The sequence below is a fragment of the Chiloscyllium plagiosum genome, unplaced genomic scaffold (genome assembly GCF_037043375.1).
Source record: "Chiloscyllium plagiosum isolate Xiang-an unplaced genomic scaffold, Cpla_swu_hap1 HiC_scaffold_26, whole genome shotgun sequence".
NCBI lineage: Eukaryota > Metazoa > Chordata > Chondrichthyes > Orectolobiformes > Hemiscylliidae > Chiloscyllium > Chiloscyllium plagiosum.
In genome coordinates this window covers 51,513,729-51,532,447 of record NW_028270164.1, presented here as the reverse complement: position 1 = coordinate 51,532,447, position 18,719 = coordinate 51,513,729, and the positions used below count along the sequence as shown (strand labels likewise).

Sequence of the window (18,719 nt, the reverse complement as noted above, 5' to 3'; positions counted from 1 at the left end):
GAAGTCACTCATGTTTCATGTACTGCCTTTGTTATTTGCTCTTAATTTACTCTGTTCCACGATATAGTTAGTTTTATGAGGCCTGTGGACCACTCCTACTAGAGTCCCTTTCCCTTTTTATTTCTTACTTCCACCCATATTTCAGTCATTCATTTTTTACTTCAGAATTGACTGTTCTCATGGACTCTTGGCCAATCACCAATGTTCTCCCCTCTTTAATTTTCAGGTCTTCTAAAACTCTGCTATATGTACCTAAACTCTCATTAATTTACATTCAACAATCATCATTCTGCCCCTCTCCCCACCGAAACCTGCCCTCCATCTTTATCTGCAGCTCCCCCTACTTCATCTCATCCCTGCAGAAGAGCTTTTCCCAATGAAACTGGTACAGTTGATAACAAAGGCGAGTCAAACAGTGAGGGCAGGCAGGGACAAAGCAGAGAACAAGGTAGGACTGATAAATTAAACTGCATTTATTTCAATGCAAGAGGCCTAACAGGGAAGGCAGATGAAGTCTTGCACAGTTAGGAATTGGGACTGGGTTATCATAGCGGTTTCAGAAACGTGGCTCAGGGATGGACAGGACTGGCAGCTTAATGTTCCAGGATACAAATGCTACAGGAAGGATAGAAAGGGAGGCTGGGGGAAGGTAGCAAAGAGTACAATAGATGAATGGGGGTGGGGATGGAGGTGATAGGTCAGAGGGGAGGGTGGACTTCATCAGTTTCTTCATTTCCCCTCCCCCCCACCTTACCCCAGTTCCAAACTTCCAGCTCAACACCATCCTCATGACCTGTCCTACCTGCCAATCTCCCTTCCCACCCATCTGCTCCACCCTCCCCTCTGATCTATCACCTCTATCCCTACCCCCATTCACCTATTATACTCTTTGCTATCTTCTCCCCAGCCCCCCCTCCCATTAATCTCTCCACCCTGGAGGCTCCCTGCCTCCATTCCTGATGAAGGGCATTTGCCCAAAACATTGATTTTCCTGCTCCTCGGATACTGCCTGACCTGCTGTGCTTTTCCAGCACCACTCTGATCTGGACTCTGGTTTCCAGCATCTGCAGTCCTCACTTTTGCCTCAACAGCATCTGCAGTCCTCAACAAGGTTCCCCACAGGAGACTGGTTAGCAAGGTTAGATCTCATGGCATACAGGGAGAACTAGCCATTTGGATACAGAACTGGCTCAAAGGTAGAAGACAGAGAGTGGTGGTGGAGGGTTGTTTTTCAGACTGGAGGCCTGTGACCAGTGGAGTACCACAAGGATCAGTGCTGGGTCCACTACTTTTCATCATTTAAATAAATAATTTGAATGTGAGCATAAGAGGTACAGTTAGTAAGTTTGCAGATGACACCAAAATTGGAGGTGTAGTGGACAGCGAAGAGGGTTACCTCAGATTACAGCAGGATCTTGACCAGATGGGCCAATGGGCTGAGAAGTGGCAGATGGAGTTTAATTCAGATAAATGCGAGGTGCTGCATTTTGGGAAAGCAAATCTTAGCAGGACTTATACACTTAATGGTAAGGTCCTCGGTAATGTTGCTAAACAAAGGGACCTTGGAATGCAGGTACATAGCTCCTTGAAAGTGGAGTCACAAGTAGATAGGATAGTGAAGAAGGCGTTTGGTGTGCTTTCCCTTTATGGGTCAGAGTATTGAGTACAGGAGTTGGGAGGTCATGTTACAGCTGTACAGGACATTGGTTAGGCCACTGTTGGAATATTGTTGCAATTCTGGTCTCCTTCCTATCGGAAACATGTTGTGAATCTTGAAAGCATTCAGAAAAGATTTAGAAAGATGTTGCCAGGGTTGGAGGATTTGAGCTATAGGGAGAAGTTGGATAGGCTTTGGTTGTTTTCCCTGGAGCGTCGGAGGCTGAGGGGTGACCTTACAGATGTTTACAAAATCAAGAGGGGCATGGATAAGATAAATAGACAAAGTCTTTTCCCTGGGGTCGGGGAGTCCAGAACTAGAGGGCATAGGTTTAGGGTGAGAGGGGAAAGATATAAAAGATACCTAAGGGGCAACTTTTCACTCAGAGGGTGGTACGTGTATGGAATGAGCTGCCAGATGAAGCGATGGAGGCAGGTATAATTACAACATTTAAAAGGCATCTGGATGTGTATATGAATAGGAAGGGTTTGGGCAGATATGGGTCTGGCACTGGCAGTTGGGACTAGATTGGGTTGGGATATCTGGTCGGCATGGACAGGTTGGACCGAAGGATCTGTTTCCATGCTGGACATCTCTATGACTCTAAATCACCCTTATGCTAAGTGATTATGATGTCTCCCGGTGAACTCACACTTTGTAATTAAAATCCTCATTTTTATTCTGAATGCATATGAACATACATGCAAACAAGAATCAGGAGCAGGAGTACATGTTCAGCCCAGTTTAGTGATCCATGTACAAAGACACCTCAAAACACCTGCATCTCAGAATTCTGCAGTCCCTGACCATTTAGAAAAACATGCTTTTATATTCTTCTGCCAAAATGGGCAACTTTACATAATTGGAAATGTGTTGCTGGAAAAGCGCAGCAGGTCAGGCAGCATCCAGGGAACAGGAGAATCGACGTTTCGGGCATAAGCCCTTCTTCAGGAATGAGGAAAGTTTGTCCAGCAGGCTAAGATAAAAGGTAGGGAGGAGGGACTTGGGGGAGGGGCGTCGGAAATGTGATAGGTGGAAAGAGGTCAAGGTGAGGGTGAAAGGTCAGACTGTGGTGGGGGCGGAGAGGTCGGGAAGAAGATTGCAGGTTAGGAAGGCGGTGCTGAATTTGATGGATTTGACTGAGACAGGGTGGGGGGAGGGGAAATGAGGAAACTGGTGAAATCCGAGTTCATCCCTTGTGGTTGGAGGGTTCCTAGGCGGAAGATGAGGCGTTCTTCCTCCAACCGTCGTTTTGTTGTGGTCTGACGATGGAGGAGTCCAAAGACCTGCATATCCTTGGATGCTGCCTGACCTGCTGCGCTTTTCCAGCAACACATTTCCAGCTCTGATCTCCAGCATCTGCAGACCTCACTTTCTCCTCAACTTTACATAATTCCACATCATATTCCATTTGCCATATCCTTGCCTAACTAAAGTGCTTGATGGGAACTTCTGACTGCTGCTTCCCTCTTCCTCAATCCAAGGAATTCACCTTCTGAGTGTCACCAGTTTGGGTGGATTGTTGTACTCTAAATCTGCCCTCGTATTTAATTTCTGCTAAAGCAATCATGAGACAACTATGCCCAGGAATAAAAGAACTCCATTATCAGCCTTTCTGATTTGGAGATGCCGGCATTGGACTGGGGTGTACAAAGTTAAAACTCACACAATACCAGATTATAGTCCAACAGGTTTAAATGGAAGCACTAGCTTTTTGAGCGCTGCTCCTTCATCAAGTGATGGTGGACTGCATCAGGTGGGTTTGTCCACAACCACCTGATGAAGGAGCGTCGCTCCGAAAGCTAGTGCTTCCAATTAAACCTGTTGGACTGTAACCTGGTGTTGTGTGATTTTTCACTTTGTATCAGCCTATCTGTTGTTATTGTACTTGTTTCTTTTTGTCCTCGTGATTTTTTTTTAACTCCCTTCATCTCACCTTGCTCCATTTTTCTGTTTCTTGAGTCTGAGAGAAGAGTCACATCAGACTCAAAAGTTCAACTCTGTTTCTGTGTCCACAGATGCAGTCACACCTGCTGTGTTTCTCCAGAATTCTCTGGGTTTTTTTATAGACATAATCTTGTTGAAAGGTAGGGGACATTTGAAGGGTCAAATTGCTAACCTCTGCTCCTGTTTCTAATGTTTTTATGTTCTTAGGAATAGAATATCCCTCAATTACTTAGTGGATACTCACGATTTAACCAGTTTCTTCCTTTTCAGCAAAGCAAGAACAATTCCTGGAGGCTGGTAATGTTTGTGCAAACGCAACGAAGCATCTGTTTCCCTACCTTTGCTGAGCTCCTTGAAGAGCATAGCTCCAGCACTCCATTATATATCGCACTCAATCCTTCTAATTCTCTGTGATCTCCTCCATCCAAATACCTCTCTGAGATATTTGCATTCTTCTAAATCTGGTTGAGATTTTGGAGAAGATTTGTAGCTCAGGTGGATCAGGTTGTCAATTTGCTCGCTCAGCTGTAGATTTGTTCTCAGACATTTCATCACCATGGTAAGTAACATCATCAGTGAGGCTCTGGTGGAGCGTTTGGTGTTTTGCCCTGCTTGCTCTTTATCTGTCTTGGTTTGTTGTGGTAGGACGTATCATTTCCGATTCTGTTTCTGAGAGGTTGATAAATGGGGTCCAAATCTATATGTTTATTATTGGAGTTCCGGTTTGAGTACCAGACCTCTAGGAATTCCTGTGCATGTCTTTGTTTAGCCTGTCCCAGGATGGATGTATTGTTCCAGTCAAACTGGTTTTCTGTCTTCTGTGTGTATGGATACCAGTGATAGTTGGTCATGTCTTTTGGTGGCTATTTGCTCCTCATGTTGTTATGATCTTGAAGGTGTGTATGTACCTTTAAGAGAGAGTGAAAGCTGGCAAGTACCCCTCATGATTCCTGATCAAGGGCTCTTACCTGAAATGTTGATTCTCCTGCTCCTCGGATGCCGCCTGACCTGCTGTACTTTTCCAGCATCACACTCTCTCACCTTTAAAAAGGCATGACTGGTAGCCACAGAGAGTGCTGTAAAATTCAAAGATGCAACATTTGACTGTAACCCTGATACCTCAGTTGTTTTCACAGCAGTTTGAATTTAACCTATCAGTTTAATAATGCCCCAAGATACTAAAACCCAATCGAACTTGAATTGTACCGGTTTGACTACAGGCAACCAATGAGTCGATCGATGTTTGGGGTATAAAAAAAACGCATTTTGGACAGTGGCCAGAAAGAGCACCAACTGCTATTGAAAGACTATTATTCACCACACACTCTCTCAAAGGTATCTTTACAACAGAAGATGACCCAGGGAGATCTACAAACAGAGGAAGATTGACATCAGAGAAGATAGCCGTTGTCTGGTTTTGAAATTAAGTTGCTGTAAATTTAATTGGGGCTTTATTGGAAGTATAATATTATAGAGTGGGAGGTAGATAACAAATCTTTCAGAGAAGGAAGGCTTAGAGTTATAAATAGTTGTTGTTTAATGTTCACTTTTAGAGTTAAAGAATTTTTTTTTGTTGTTAAATAGTGAAATTTGGGTAGTTCTCTGTCACTCATAACTTTAACAGATTACCAGGTGAGGTGAGCTTTTCTGTGGGTTTGGTTTAATTAGCAGAAGGGTTTACCACCGCGTTGTAACAATGTACCTTGGTGGCTTTCTTCCTGCCCATTTGTCCGATGTAATGTTTGTTGCAGTGATTGCAGGATATTTTGTATATGACATTTGTTCTGTTGGTTGTTGGTAAAGTGTCCTTTAAATTCATCAGAAACTGTTTTAGTGTGGTGAAAGGTTTGTGCGCTACCATGATGCCAAGGGGTCAAAGTCATCTGGTCGTCATCTCCAAGATGTCTTTGATGTATGGCAGGGCGGCTAGAGTCTGTGGGTGTGTTGTGTCTTCTTGTTTGTTTCTGTTGAGTAGGAATTAACGAACTGCGCTTATTGGGTACCCATTGTTCCTGAATACATTGTATAGGTGTTTTTCCTCGGCTTCTCTTAGTTCCTGGGTGCTGCAGTGTATTGTGGTTCGTTTAAATAATGTCCTGATGTAGCTTCGTTTGTGGGTGTTGGGATGATTGCTCCTGTATTTGAGTATCTGGTCTGTGTGTGTGGCTTTCCTGTTGACATTGGTCTGCAGCTCTCCATTGGCTTCATTCTACTGTGAAGTCTAGGAAGAAGAGTCTGTTATTGTTCTCTTCTTCTTGGTAAGGATGTTTTTTATATGTTTGTGGGTTTCTTCTAATTTGTTGTGTTTCATGATGACTAAGGTGTCATCCCCATAGCGGACCCAAAGCTTGGGCTAGATCCTGGGAAAGGCTATTTGTTCTAACTTCTGCTAAGTGCTTCTGCTAAAAGTCCTGAAATTGGTGATCTCATAAGCGTCCCATTGATTTGTTTGTAGACCTTATTGTTGAAGGTGAAGTGGGTTGTGAGGCTCAGGTCTATAGTTTGAGGATACTGTCCTTGCTGATGGAGTTGGTGCTGTCAGGTATTTGTGTCCTTGGTTTGCCTAGCAGTGAGGCCAGTGTTTCTTTGGCTAGGGTGATATTTATTGATGCGAATAGGGTCGTCATTTCGAAGGAACCATGACCTCATCGTCCTCTACCTTGGTGTCTTTGATGTTAAGGAATTCCTGGATGGAGTGGGTTGAGTCTTCTACCAGATGTTTCAGTTGCGTTGCAGTTCCTTTGCTAGTCTGTATGTCGTGCACCAGGAAGTGAGACTATGGGTCTGAGGGAGACCCCTTGTTTATGTATCTTTGGCAGTCTGCAGAAACGGGGTGTGTTGGATCCTTCAGATTTCATTCTTTGGAGTCTATCTTGTTAATTTCACCTGTCATGTATAGTTTCCTCAGAGATGCTATAATGCAGTTTTCTATCTGCGAGTAGCATAGCATGATTGCTTTTACATTGTATTGTACTCTATTCAGGATGACGTTCATGCGCCCTTTGTCTGCCAGTAGGATAATGATATTTCTGTCTTTTCTGAGTCCTCCCAGTGCTTTCCTTTCCCCTGAGTTGAGGGTGTTTCCTTGTTTCTTTCTGCTTAGTGCTGATGCCACCATCTGTTTGATGGCCTGCTGGGTTTCGTTGATAAGTCCATCGTTTTTCAGGGTAGATTCCTGTGCTTATAGGAAGTCCTTTTTATCCTCGTCCCTGTGGTTCATCTCTCATATTAGAATGCTTTCTCCGTGTCTGTGAGTGGTCGGTCAGACAGGTTCTTTACCAAGTCTCTGAATTGTCCGTGTTATTGCTGTGTGTGAGCTTAGCCAGTTTTTCTTGTAGGACTAGTCTTTTCTTTGTCTTGGTCTGCTGTTGTTTAGTGTTGATGGCTCATTCTAGCATAATTGTCCATTCCTTGTCAATCACGTTAGTGTACAGAGTTTTTTGGCGCAAAATTTCTTGTTTGTATTTGTGGAGTTGGTTGTGGGCATCATTTATCATTTCTCGTAGCATTCTGCAGCCGTTCTGTTTTGTTCTGCTGTTCTCCTGGCTTGTGGGATGTTGAGAGGTGGTTTGTATTTGACACATTGTGGTAATACCTGTTTCCTGAGACATTCATGTCAGAAATACAGTTGGTGGCAGATGGCGCTCAGTTGAATAGCATTGGTTTCTTATCTACAGGCTAATTTGAGCATATTGTGTCCGTAGGTGTTTGAAATTTTGGAAAAGATTTGTAGCTCGGGTTGTGGATCAAGTTGTGAATTTGCTTTTTGAGCTGGTAGATTTGTTCTCAAGACATTTCATCACCATGCTAGGTAACATCATCAGTGAGCCTCAGGGAAGCATTGGTGTTCTGTCTTGCTTGCTATTCATCTGTCTCGGTTTATTGCAGTAGGTGATATCATTTCCGGTTCTGTTTCTGAGAGGTTGGTAAATGGGGTCCAAATCAGTGTGTTTATTAACGGAGTTTCGGTTTGAATGCCAGGTCTCTAGAAATTCCCGCTCATGTCTTTGTTTAGCCTGTCCCAGGATGGATGGATGGTCCCAGTTGAGCTGCTGTCTCTCTTTGTCTGTGTGTATCGATACCAGTGATAGTTGGCCATGTTTTTTGGTGGCTAGTTAGTGCTGATTTGGTCCCTGGCACATTTCCAAAATTAATCTCTCCCCATTGCTCATATCTTCAGCTGCAAATCTGGAATTCCCATCCTACACACCTGTGCCTCACTACATTTCTCTCTTCTTTAAAAACTCTACTTAAAATTTACTCTGGGTTAATTTTTGTGATCGATTCTTGTATCTTTGTTTGTGTGTGAGGTGATGCTGTCACTTTAAAAGGTTATTTTGTCTTGGATTTATTTTTAAAGAAATTGTAAGGAGGAGGTGCTGAGCAGTCTACCAGAACCAATTGTAAGTGAACAACGTGTAAGGCCTTTTGTAACCTGAATGGGTGAGCCCAGCTAACACAGGCTAGGCTTTCTAAGTTTTTTTAAGCTGTAGCATCAGAAGCTGTTTCGGGTCTCAGACAAGTTGGCAGCTTTAGTCAATGATTCCTAGCTACAACTGTCTCTTGATTTTTTTTCCTCCTGGATTGGAAAACTGCATGTGAGAATCTGTGTTTGAATTTGTCTTTTTGCCAAGGAGCATATTTATGGGATGTTTCTATATTGAAACAGTTAATTAGTAATAAGGACTGTATCTATTTTTCAGTTAAGTTTTCCAATAGTTAAGGTTTTCTTAATTTCTCTTTCTTTTGTTTGAATTGTAATTATAGTGTTTAAATAAATTGTATTTTGCTTAACATCAAGTAGTTTGACCAGTCTCATCACTTCTGGAACACGGACTCAAATCTACCTTTAAAATAAAAAAAAAGTTAGGGTCTGGGCTATGTTCTTAAAATATTTTGAGGGGGTCTTCTCTGATCCATAACAGGTAGCTTCGTGTCATTTTTTAACATGATGCCTTTTGTGTTTTTAGGGTGGTCTGAAAGCTGTGGTGTGGACTGATGTGTTCCAGATGACAGTTATGATCATTGGGTTCGCAGCAGTGATAATCCGAGGTGTGGTAATTTATGGAAGTTTTACCCAGATCTTGAACATTTCATATCATGGAGGAAGACTCAACTTCTGGGAGTAAGACTCTGACAGTTATCTTTGGGGATTTGAGAATAAGTTAACAATGTAGAGAGGGTGGTTTTCTCACAGGGACTTGATGATTTTGGACTGATATTTTTATGTGTTGTGTGGCACTATCATCATGCTAAATGGGACAGACTTCGAACTTATCTAGCAATTCAACACTGGGAAACCATGAGGTGATGTAGGCTATCAGCAGCAGCAGAATTGCAATCCAACACAATTGCAATTTCCTGGCCTGCCAGATTGCCCATTCTACCATTATCATCAAACCTGGGAAACTCTGGTTCAATGATTTGATTTGACTGATCATTGTCACATGTACTGTGATACAGTGAAAAGAGTTAATTGTGTTGCAAGACTCAGGAGGTCGTGCCAGGAACAGCGCTAGGCATCCCTAAAAAATAAGGTGTCAGCCTGGTTAAGCTACGAAATAGGGCTACTCGCCAAACAACATAAGCAGCAAGTGATGGCAGAGCTAAGCAATTCCACAACTAACGACTGGATCTAAATGCTGCCGTCTGCCACATTTGGTTGTGAATGATGGTGGACAATTAAACAACTCATTAGAAGAGCAGGCTTCACAAATATCCCCATCTTCAATAGGTGAGCCCAGCACACCATTCAAAAGATGAGGCAGGGCAAATCCAACACAGCCAATTACTGTCTATATTGATCATCAATAAAGTACGGAACATGTCATCAATAGTGCTATCAAACAGCACTTGCTCAGTGATGCTCAGCTTGGAATCCATAAGGGCACTCAGCTCCTGATCTCATCATAGTCTTGATTCAACATGGTCAACACAGTTGTGTTCCGGTGGTGAGGTCACATTTAACCAAGTCTGGCTTGAAGGAACTTGGAATGGAAATCAGTAGAAACATTCTGCTTGTTGGAATCAGATTTGACAAAGAAAGATGGTTTTAGAACATAGAACATAGAAAAGCACAGCACAGAACAGGCCCTTTGGCCCACGCTGTTGTGCCGAGGTTTAATCCTAATGTAAAAAATAATAACAACCTACGTACCCCTCAACTCACTGCTCTCCTTGTGCCTGTCCATCAGTCGCTTAAATGTCCTAATGACTCTGCTTCCACCACCACCACTGGCAATGCATTCCATGCATTCACAACTCTCTGCATAAAGAACCTACCTCTGACGTCTCCTCTAAACCTTTCCCCTAAAATCTTAAAACTATGACCCGTTGTACCCGTCAGTCCTGCCCAGGGGAAAAGTCTTTGGCTATTGACTCTATCTATTCCTCTCATTATCTTGTATACCCCGATCAGGTCTCCTCTCTTCCTCCTTCTCTTCAGAGAGAAAAGTCCGAGCTTTTTCAACCTTTCTTCATAAGGCAAGCCCTCCAGTCCAGGCAGCATCCTGGTAAACCTTCTTTGCACCCTCTCCAAAGCCTCTGTATCTTTCCTATAGTAGGGCAACCAGAACTGGACACAATATTCCAAGTGTGGTCTCACCAGGAACTTGTAGAGCTGTAGCAAAACCTCGCGGCTCTTAAACTCGATCTCCCTGTTAATGAAAACCAAAATACCATATGCTTTCTTAACAACCCAATCCACTTGGGTGGCAACATTGAGGGACCTATGAACTTGCACACCCAGATCCCTCTGTTCCTCCACACTATCAAGAATCCTGCCTTTAATCCTATATTCAGCATTCGAGTTCAACCTTCCAAATGCATCACTTCGCATTTATCCAAGTTGAACTCCATCTGCCATTTCTCAGCCCAGCTCTGCATCCTATCTATGTCGCGCTGCAGCCTGCAATAGACCTTGATACTATCGACGGCATCTCCAACCTTTGTGTCATCTGCAAATTTACTAACCCACCCCTCAACCTCCTTGTCCAAGTCATTTATAAAAACTATGAAGAGCAGAGGCCCAAGTACAGAGCCCTACGGGATCCCACTCAATACTGACCTCCAGGCAGAATACTTTCCATCTACAACCACTCTCTGCCTTCTGTCAGCCAACCAATTCTGAATCCAGATAGCCAAATTTCCCTGTATCCCATACTTCCTCACTTTATGAATGAGCCTACCATGGGGAACCTTTTCAAATGCCTTGCTGAAGTCTATATACACCACATCCACTGCTCGGCCTTCGTCGACCTGTCTTGTCACCTCCTCGAAGAATTCAATAAGATTTGTGAGGCATGACTTGCCCCTCACAAAGCCATACTGACTGCCTTTTATCACGCTATGCTTTGCCAAATAGTCATAGATACTATCCCTCAGAATTCATTCCAAAACTTTGCTGGCCAGAGACGTAAGACTGACTGGTCTGTAATTGCCAGGGATTTCCCTATTATTCTTCTTGAAAAGAGGAACAACATTTGCCTCATTCCAATCCTCCGGTACGACTCCCGTGGAGAGTGAGGAGGCAAAGATCTTTGCCAGCGGCTGAGCAACCTCCTTTCTCGCTTCCCGGAGCAGCCTAGGATAAATCTGGTCTGGCCCTGGGGACTTATGGTTTTGGTGATGGAGGTCAGACATCGAGGCTCCAGGACAACTGAAGAGCTCATCAGGGTAGCGTCTTCACCCCAGCCATTTTCAGCAGCTTCAAGAATGATCTACCCTTCATGATAAGGTCATAAATGGGGATATTCACTGCACAATATTCAGCACCAATTGCAACTCATCAGATACTGAAGCAGTCGAGATTAGCTTGGATCTAGGACACTACCCTGAAGAACCCCTGCAACAATATCTTGCAGCCCATGCTCAAATGCACCAAGATCTAATATTCAGTTGTGAAGCGACAAGTAACATTCACACCACACAAGGGCAGTCTCAAGCAAGACAGAATCTAATCAATGCTCCTTGACATTCAATTGTACTACTATCACTGAAATCCCCAGTATCAACATCGTAGGATTACCACTGACCAGAATCTGAACTGGACTAGGAAATTAACTATTGTGTCTGCAAGGGCAGATCAGAGATGAGTAATCTTCCAGTACCTAACTCACCTCCTGACTCCCCAAAACCTATCAACATCTACACAGTTCACTTCAGGAGTATGATGGAATACTCCCTACTTGCTTGGATGAGTACAGCTCCAACAATATGCAAGAAGCTTGAGACCATTGAGGCCAATTGGCACCACATCCACGGTCTGTCCACTACTGATGCTCATTAGCAGTTGTGTGTATCAAGGACAAGGCTTCTTAGATGATACCTTCCAAACCCATGATCACTACCATCTGAAAGACGAGGACAGCCGATACATAGAAATGCTGCCATCATAGATTGCTCTCCAAGCCACTCAACATCCAGACTTGGAAATATATTGCTGTTCCTTTAGTGTCACTGAGTCGGAATCTTGGCATTCCCTCCCTAATGATATTGTGTATCTCCTTATAACAAATGGACTACATCAGTTCAAGAAGGAAGCTCACCATCACTTTCTCAAGGCAAAAGTGAGGACTGCAGATGCTGGAAGCCAGAGAAACCGGGGCGGAGGAGGGGGCATTTATTTCTCTACCCTGGAGGCTTCCTGCCTCTATTCCTGATGCCTGAAACATCAATTTTCCTGCTCCTCGGATGCTGCCTGACCTGCTATGCTTTTCCAGCACCACTCTGATCCCATTACTTCCTCAAGGGCAACTAGGGACAGGCAATAAATGCTCACCCAGCCAGCGACACCCACGTCCCAGGAAAGAATAAAAAGAAATATCTGGTAGTAAGTTAAAAAAAAAAGGACAGCACCTTTACTCAATTTTGTCAAGAGGTAACTTAGTTAAGGCAGCCCTATGACAAAAGTATTTACTATCCAGAAGTAAAGTTATAAACACCAGAAACTAAATGTCTTTCCAGTGAACTGGAACTGGCAACAAAATGATGAGAGTAACAGGACCAATTGTTGACTTGACCAAACCTTTGAATTTGGCTAAAAAGGTTTTCGGATCAAAAAGTACAAATACTGAACGAATCAGGTCTCAGGATTTTTTTTTATTTATTCATTTTGTAGGGTGTGGGTGTTGCTCGCTGGCTGGGCTTGTCCCTCAATGCCTTTGAGAAGGTGTTTGTGAGGTGCCTTGAACCGCTGCAGTCCACCTGCTGTGGGTTGACCCATAGTGTCATTAAGAAGGGAATTCCAGCATTTTGACCCAATGACAGTGAAAGAACGGCAATGTACTTCCAAGTCAGGGTAGTGAGTAGCATGGTGCAGAACTTAAAGCTGGTGGTGTTCCCATATATCTTCTGCCCTTTTCCTTCTAGATGGAAGTGGTTGTGGGCTTGGAAGTTGCTGTCTGATGATCTTTATTGAATTTCTGCAGTTCAACTTGCAGATAGTACACACTGCTGTTACTGTGCGTCAGTGGTGGAGGGAGTGGATGTTTGTGGAGGTAGTGCCAATAAATGGACTGCTTTGTTCTGGATGATGTCCAAGTTTCTTGAGTGTTATTGGGGCGGCACTCATCCAGGCAAGTGGGAAGAATTCCATCACACACCAGACTTGTGTCTTGTAGATGGTGGACAGGCCTTCGGGAGTCAGGAAATGAATTACTTGCTGGAGTATTCCTAGCCTCTGGCCTGCTGTTGTAGCCATTGTATTTATGAGTCCCAGTTGAGTTTCTGATCAATGATAACTCCCAGGAAGTTGATAGTGGGGGATTTGGTGCTGGTAACACCATTGAATGTCAAAGGGCGGTGTTTCTTATTGGTGGTGATCACAGCCTGGAATTTGTGTGGTGCTAATGTTACTTGTCACACGTCAGCCCAAGGAGAAAGTGAGGACTGCAGATGCTGGAGAGTCAGGGTCGAAAAAGGTGGCACAGCATATGGTCAGGCAACATCCAAGGAGCAGGAGAGTTAACGTTTCGTTTATAAGCACTTCATCAGGAATGTGTAGACAAAGGGGGATGAGAGATAAATAAGGGTTTGGGATTGGAGCTGGGGGTTAATTGTAATAGGTCAGTGGGGAGGGTCGAGAGGATAGGTGGGAAGGAAGGGTGGTTATGAGTTGGAGGGTTGGATGTGAAGGGAGGGGAGATTTGAAAACTGGAGGTTGATGTTGATGCCATGTGGTTGAAGGGTGCCAAGGCGGAAGATGAGGTTTTCTTCCTCCAGTTGGCGGGGAGCTTTCATTTAGCGGTGGAGGAGGCCGAGGACTTACATGTCCTTGGAGGAGTGGGGATTGAAGTGGTTGGCCACAGGGTGCTGAGGTTGTTTTGTGCATGTGTCCCAGAGACGTTTTATAAAATGCTCTGTGAGTTGTTGTCAACCCAAGCCTGGATATTGTCCAGATCTTGTTGCATTTAGTCACTCAGTGTCTGAGGAGTCGTGAATGGTGCTGAACATTGTGCGATCATTAGCGAACCTCCCCACTTCTGACCTTATGATAGAGGGAAGCAGCTGAAGATGGTTAGACCTGGGACACTACCCTGAGGAACCCCTGCAACGATATCCTGGAGCTGTCAAGGGCTGTCACTGTCACCTATGGAATTTAGCTCTTTTGTCCATGTTTGAATCAAAGCTGTAACAAGGTCAGGAGTTAAATGGCCCTGGTGGAACCCAAATTGGCTGTCACTGAGCAGGCTATTGCTGGGCAGGTGCTGCTTAGTAGCACTGATGATGATACCTTCCATCAATTGGCTGGGCTGGACTTGACCTTTGTTTTATGTACAGGACTTACTTTGGCAATTTTCCATATTGTAGGATAGATGCCAGTGTTGTAACTGTACTGGAACAGCTTGGCAGGGAGCAGCAGGTTCTGGAGCATGTCTTCAGGACTATTGCTGGAGTGTTGTCAGCGTGCGTAGCCTTTGCAGTATCCAGTGCCTGTAACCATTTCTTTTTATCACATGGAGTGAATCAAATTGGCTGAATACTGGTATCTGTAATGTTGGGGACCATTGGAGGAAACCAAGATTAATCATCCAAAAGACGCATCTGGCTGAAGATTGCTGTGAAAGCTTTAGCCTTATGTTTTGCATTGATGTGCTGGCCTCTTCCATCATTACGGATAGGGATATTTGTAGAGCTTCCTCCTCCAGTGAGTTGTTTAATTGTACACCAATATTCACAACTGGATGTGGCAGGACTGCAGAGCTTAGAGCCAATCCATTAGTTGTGGGATTACTTAGGTCTGTCTATCACTTACTGCCTCTACTGCCTAGCATGTAGGTAGTGCTGTTGGTGGCTTTACCAGGTTGACACCTCATCTTCAGGTATGCCTGATGCTGCTTTTCGCTGGCCCTCCTGCACTCTCCATTGAACCATGGTTGATCCCCTAGCTTGATGGTAATGGTTGAATGGGGGGGATATGCCCGGTTATGAGATTACAGATTGTGCTGAAGTACAATTCTGTTGCTGTTGGTGGCCCACAACTACTCATGAATGTCCAGTCTTGGATTGCTAGATCTATTCAAAGTCTGCCCCATGTAGCATAGTCATAGTGCCACACAACATGAAAGAGGTTTTTCCTCAATGTAAAGGCGGGACTTCGTCTCCACAAGGACTGTGCGGGTGTTCACTTTTACTGATTCTGTCATGGACAGAGACATCTGTAGCTGGCAGATTGGTAAGGATGAGGTCAAGTATGTTTTTCCCTCTAGTTGATTCCCTCACTAACTGCCACAAACCTAGTCAAGCAACTATGTTCTTTAGGATCCAACTAGCTCAATCAGTAGTAGTGTTGCCTAGCCACTCCTGGTGGTGGACATTGAAATCCCCCACCTAGAGTATGTTTTATATTCTTGCCATCTTCAGTGCTTCCGCTAAGTGTTGTTAAACGTGGAGGAGTACCAATTCATCAGCTGAGGAAGGACAGTACATGATAATCAGCAGGAGGTTTCCTTGTCCATGTTAAACCTGAAACTATGTGACTTCATGGGATTAGGAATCAATGTTGAGGACTCCCAGAGCAACTCTGTCCCAGCTGTATACCACTATGCTGCCACCTGTGCCAGGTCTATCCTGCCAGTGAGACAGGACATATCCAGGGCAGATGATGGTGGTGACTGGGACATAGTCAGACTTACAGAAACATTCCTTATAGACAGTGTCAGGCAGTTGCTTGACTAGTCTGTGAGATAGCTCTCCCAATTTTGGCACGAGCCTCCAGATGTTAGTGAGGAGGATTTTGCAGGGTTGACAGGATTGTTTCTGCCATTGTCTTTTCCAGTGACAAGGTTGATGCCAGATGATCCATCCTGTTTAATTTCTTTGAGGCTTTGTAGCAACTGGTAAAACTGAATGGCTTGCTAGGCCATTTCTGTGGGCAACTGTGAGTCAATCACGTTGCTGTGGCAATGGAGTCACATGTAGGTCGGACCAGGTGTATAAAATCAAAATGAGACCACAAAAATGACCAACTTGCCTGATTAACTGCTACTCAGGACAAAAGCAATTCACAGCAGGTTTTGTCATTATCTGTGAAATAACTATTTGTTGAAGCACACCTAACTGCAACAAGAGCAGAGAGAAAAAAAGGATATCTTCTCTACAACTCTGCAAGACAGACAAAAGAAAAGTGCCTAAATTATACTGTGGGTGGGAAAGCAATATATACAGGTTAAACAAACTTCTGAAGAACAAAACTCCAGACTATAAAGTTGAAAGTGATTTCATCAGTTCTTTGACTCAGTGGCTGCTCAGGCCTTCATTTGTTTAGATATTTTTCTTTTGATCTACGAAAGCTTTTCTGTCTTCTTCCCACACACACACACAAGTAGAGATGAGTGCTTTCTGACTGTGGATTCTGGATTTTTTTTCTCCTCTGCTGTTCCTGAGACTTACAGCGTTTTAACACTATATCAATCAACCAGTCAGAGGGCTATAGTCAGGCCAAATTTCCTGAATATGAAAGATTATTGCTGCTGCTCAGTCTCGAATTCTCCCTCTTCCTGCTTCAAAAAACAACCTTGTCTTACACAACTCAAAAATAATCAACCCTTGATTTTCAAGTTGCAAAGCTCTTCCGATCTTTCTGTTATATCAGTTGTTTCAGACATGAAAAGTCGACTCCCCTGCTCTTCTGATGCTGCTTGACATGCTGTACATTTTCCAGCTTCACACTTTATCGACTCTGACTTTCCGGCATCTGCAGTCCCATCTCCTGAGTTTATAGTCCCAAAAACCAAAAGACAAGGGCTCACAAACACTAATACTTGTGAACATGATCTCTTCTTCTGTCTGTGTGTGCGTGGGAAGAAGACAGAAAAACTTTAAAGTCAAAAGAAAAAAAAATCTAAAGAAGGTCAAGGCCTGAGCAGCCACTGCATCAAAGAACAACTATTACCCAACAGCATATCTTCATTTTAAAAATCTAAAAAGCTGAGAAAATTACTTTCAACCTTATCATCTGGAGTTTTGCTCTGCAGAATTTTGTTTATCCTGTATACATGGTCTCATACAGGGTGTAATTTTAAAAATCTGACATACAAACATTTCCTATATGTAAAATTGGTTCCTTTATAATCTTCTGCATTATGTTCCAACTTGTATACAAATCGACTTGTGAATGTACTTAAGAACAGAACCCTTACACAACCTGGGGATTGTCTGATACAGTGTGATATCAGTGACTGCGTACAGCTAATCTAACATGAGCACGAACCCCTTTAGAAACATTACCTTGTACAACATTTGACACATAATTAATTTACAATCTCTGTCATTACATTGGCAAATTGTAGCAATATTGTACAAGATCATAGCAGAGAGGAAATTATCAATTTTTTATGGTATAATTAGCACAGGATCTTCCTGATCATATTCAAGTTGTGTTACATTGTCAAGATGTATTGCAAAGATTTGAACCTGTATTCCAGTTCGATATTATGGTACTGTGCTGTCGGAGAGTGTTGAAATGTCTGGGATGATCCCTTTAAAAAGAAACATTAAACTGATGTCCTGACTGCCCTTTCAGGTGGTCGTAAATTATCCCATCACCTTTCAAAAAAGAGTTCACTTCAAGAGTCCGAAATTAGCTATTTGGAACATGGTAAAACTTTGAAAAGTATGACTTTATTGGATAGTAACCTACAAGTTATTTATATTTCGTGAACAGAACTGTCAGAACAGGTAGCTAGGGCCACAAGTAAATGTCAAAATGAAAGAGATAGTTTTTTGAACAGGTAGCACTACCTCAGCGCTGTGCTATACTGCCAGCTGAGATCCATTGCTCACATGGGCATGTGCTAGTGCGCACAATGGTAGCACTTTGCTTGTCTCTCATTGTTACTCCAGCAATATGCCTGCAGCAAACTGAACAATGAATCCTCAACACTGTTTCCATATCTCTTCTCAGCTTTGATCCAAGCCCAGTAAGACGACACACTTTCTGGACGATCGTGGTTGGTGGAACTTTTGTGTGGACAGCTATTTATGGGATTAATCAGTCTCAGGTTCAGCGGTATCTCTCTTGTAGAAGCCAGTTTGAGGCTAAGCTGTAAGTACCAATTCTACAGTTGCCTGGGCTATTGCAGTGTGTGGCAGTGCTCAAGTAGTGCAGGGGTGGTTATGTTACGGGTGCTAGAAATAAACCCATTTCATGTTAGCCACAATTGCCAGGTATTCCCTCACCATGGCACCAGCTCCTCTCCAATTGTCCCTAACACCATCCTGTTTGTAATACAGTGCAGAGGAAACCCCAGCCTAAGGATTAATCTAATCGAATCACTACAAGATTTATATTATAAATTCAGATATATACTGTTGGATCAATCAGAATCCGATATTGAAATCACTCTATCAACACATATATTAATCATGATTTACTGGTGTGATAAATCTAGGTATAACACACCTTAGCAAAAATAAGAATTTTCTACTGTTACAAGTGTGCAGAGATTTTCATTACTGCAATCACTGCAGCATCTGTTTCGTACTCTTTCTTTGCGGTGGGGCATTTTGAAAAAAAATATTTTGCTATTGTGCTTTGATTGTTAAAGATCAGAAAATTTGGTTGCATAAGCTTGATTCTCAGACTCAGACTTCCCACAAGCTCTGCCCTCTGTGG

The 18,719-nt window shown here is 43.3% G+C and overlaps 1 protein-coding gene across 3 annotated transcripts in view; it reads left to right on the top strand.

Annotated features, from left to right (window-relative positions):
* LOC122563316 (sodium-coupled monocarboxylate transporter 1-like) overlaps positions 1–18,719 on the top strand; it is a 143,022-nt gene that overhangs the window by 18,001 nt on the left and 106,302 nt on the right. For all 3 annotated transcript variants that reach the window (XM_043717036.2, XM_087973721.1, XM_043717037.2), the window contains exons 5-6: positions 8,575–8,729; positions 18,009–18,149. In XM_043717036.2, the coding sequence (XP_043572971.2) occupies positions 8,575–8,729; positions 18,009–18,149 (296 nt within the window). The remainder of the gene's footprint in view (positions 1–8,574; positions 8,730–18,008; positions 18,150–18,719) is intronic.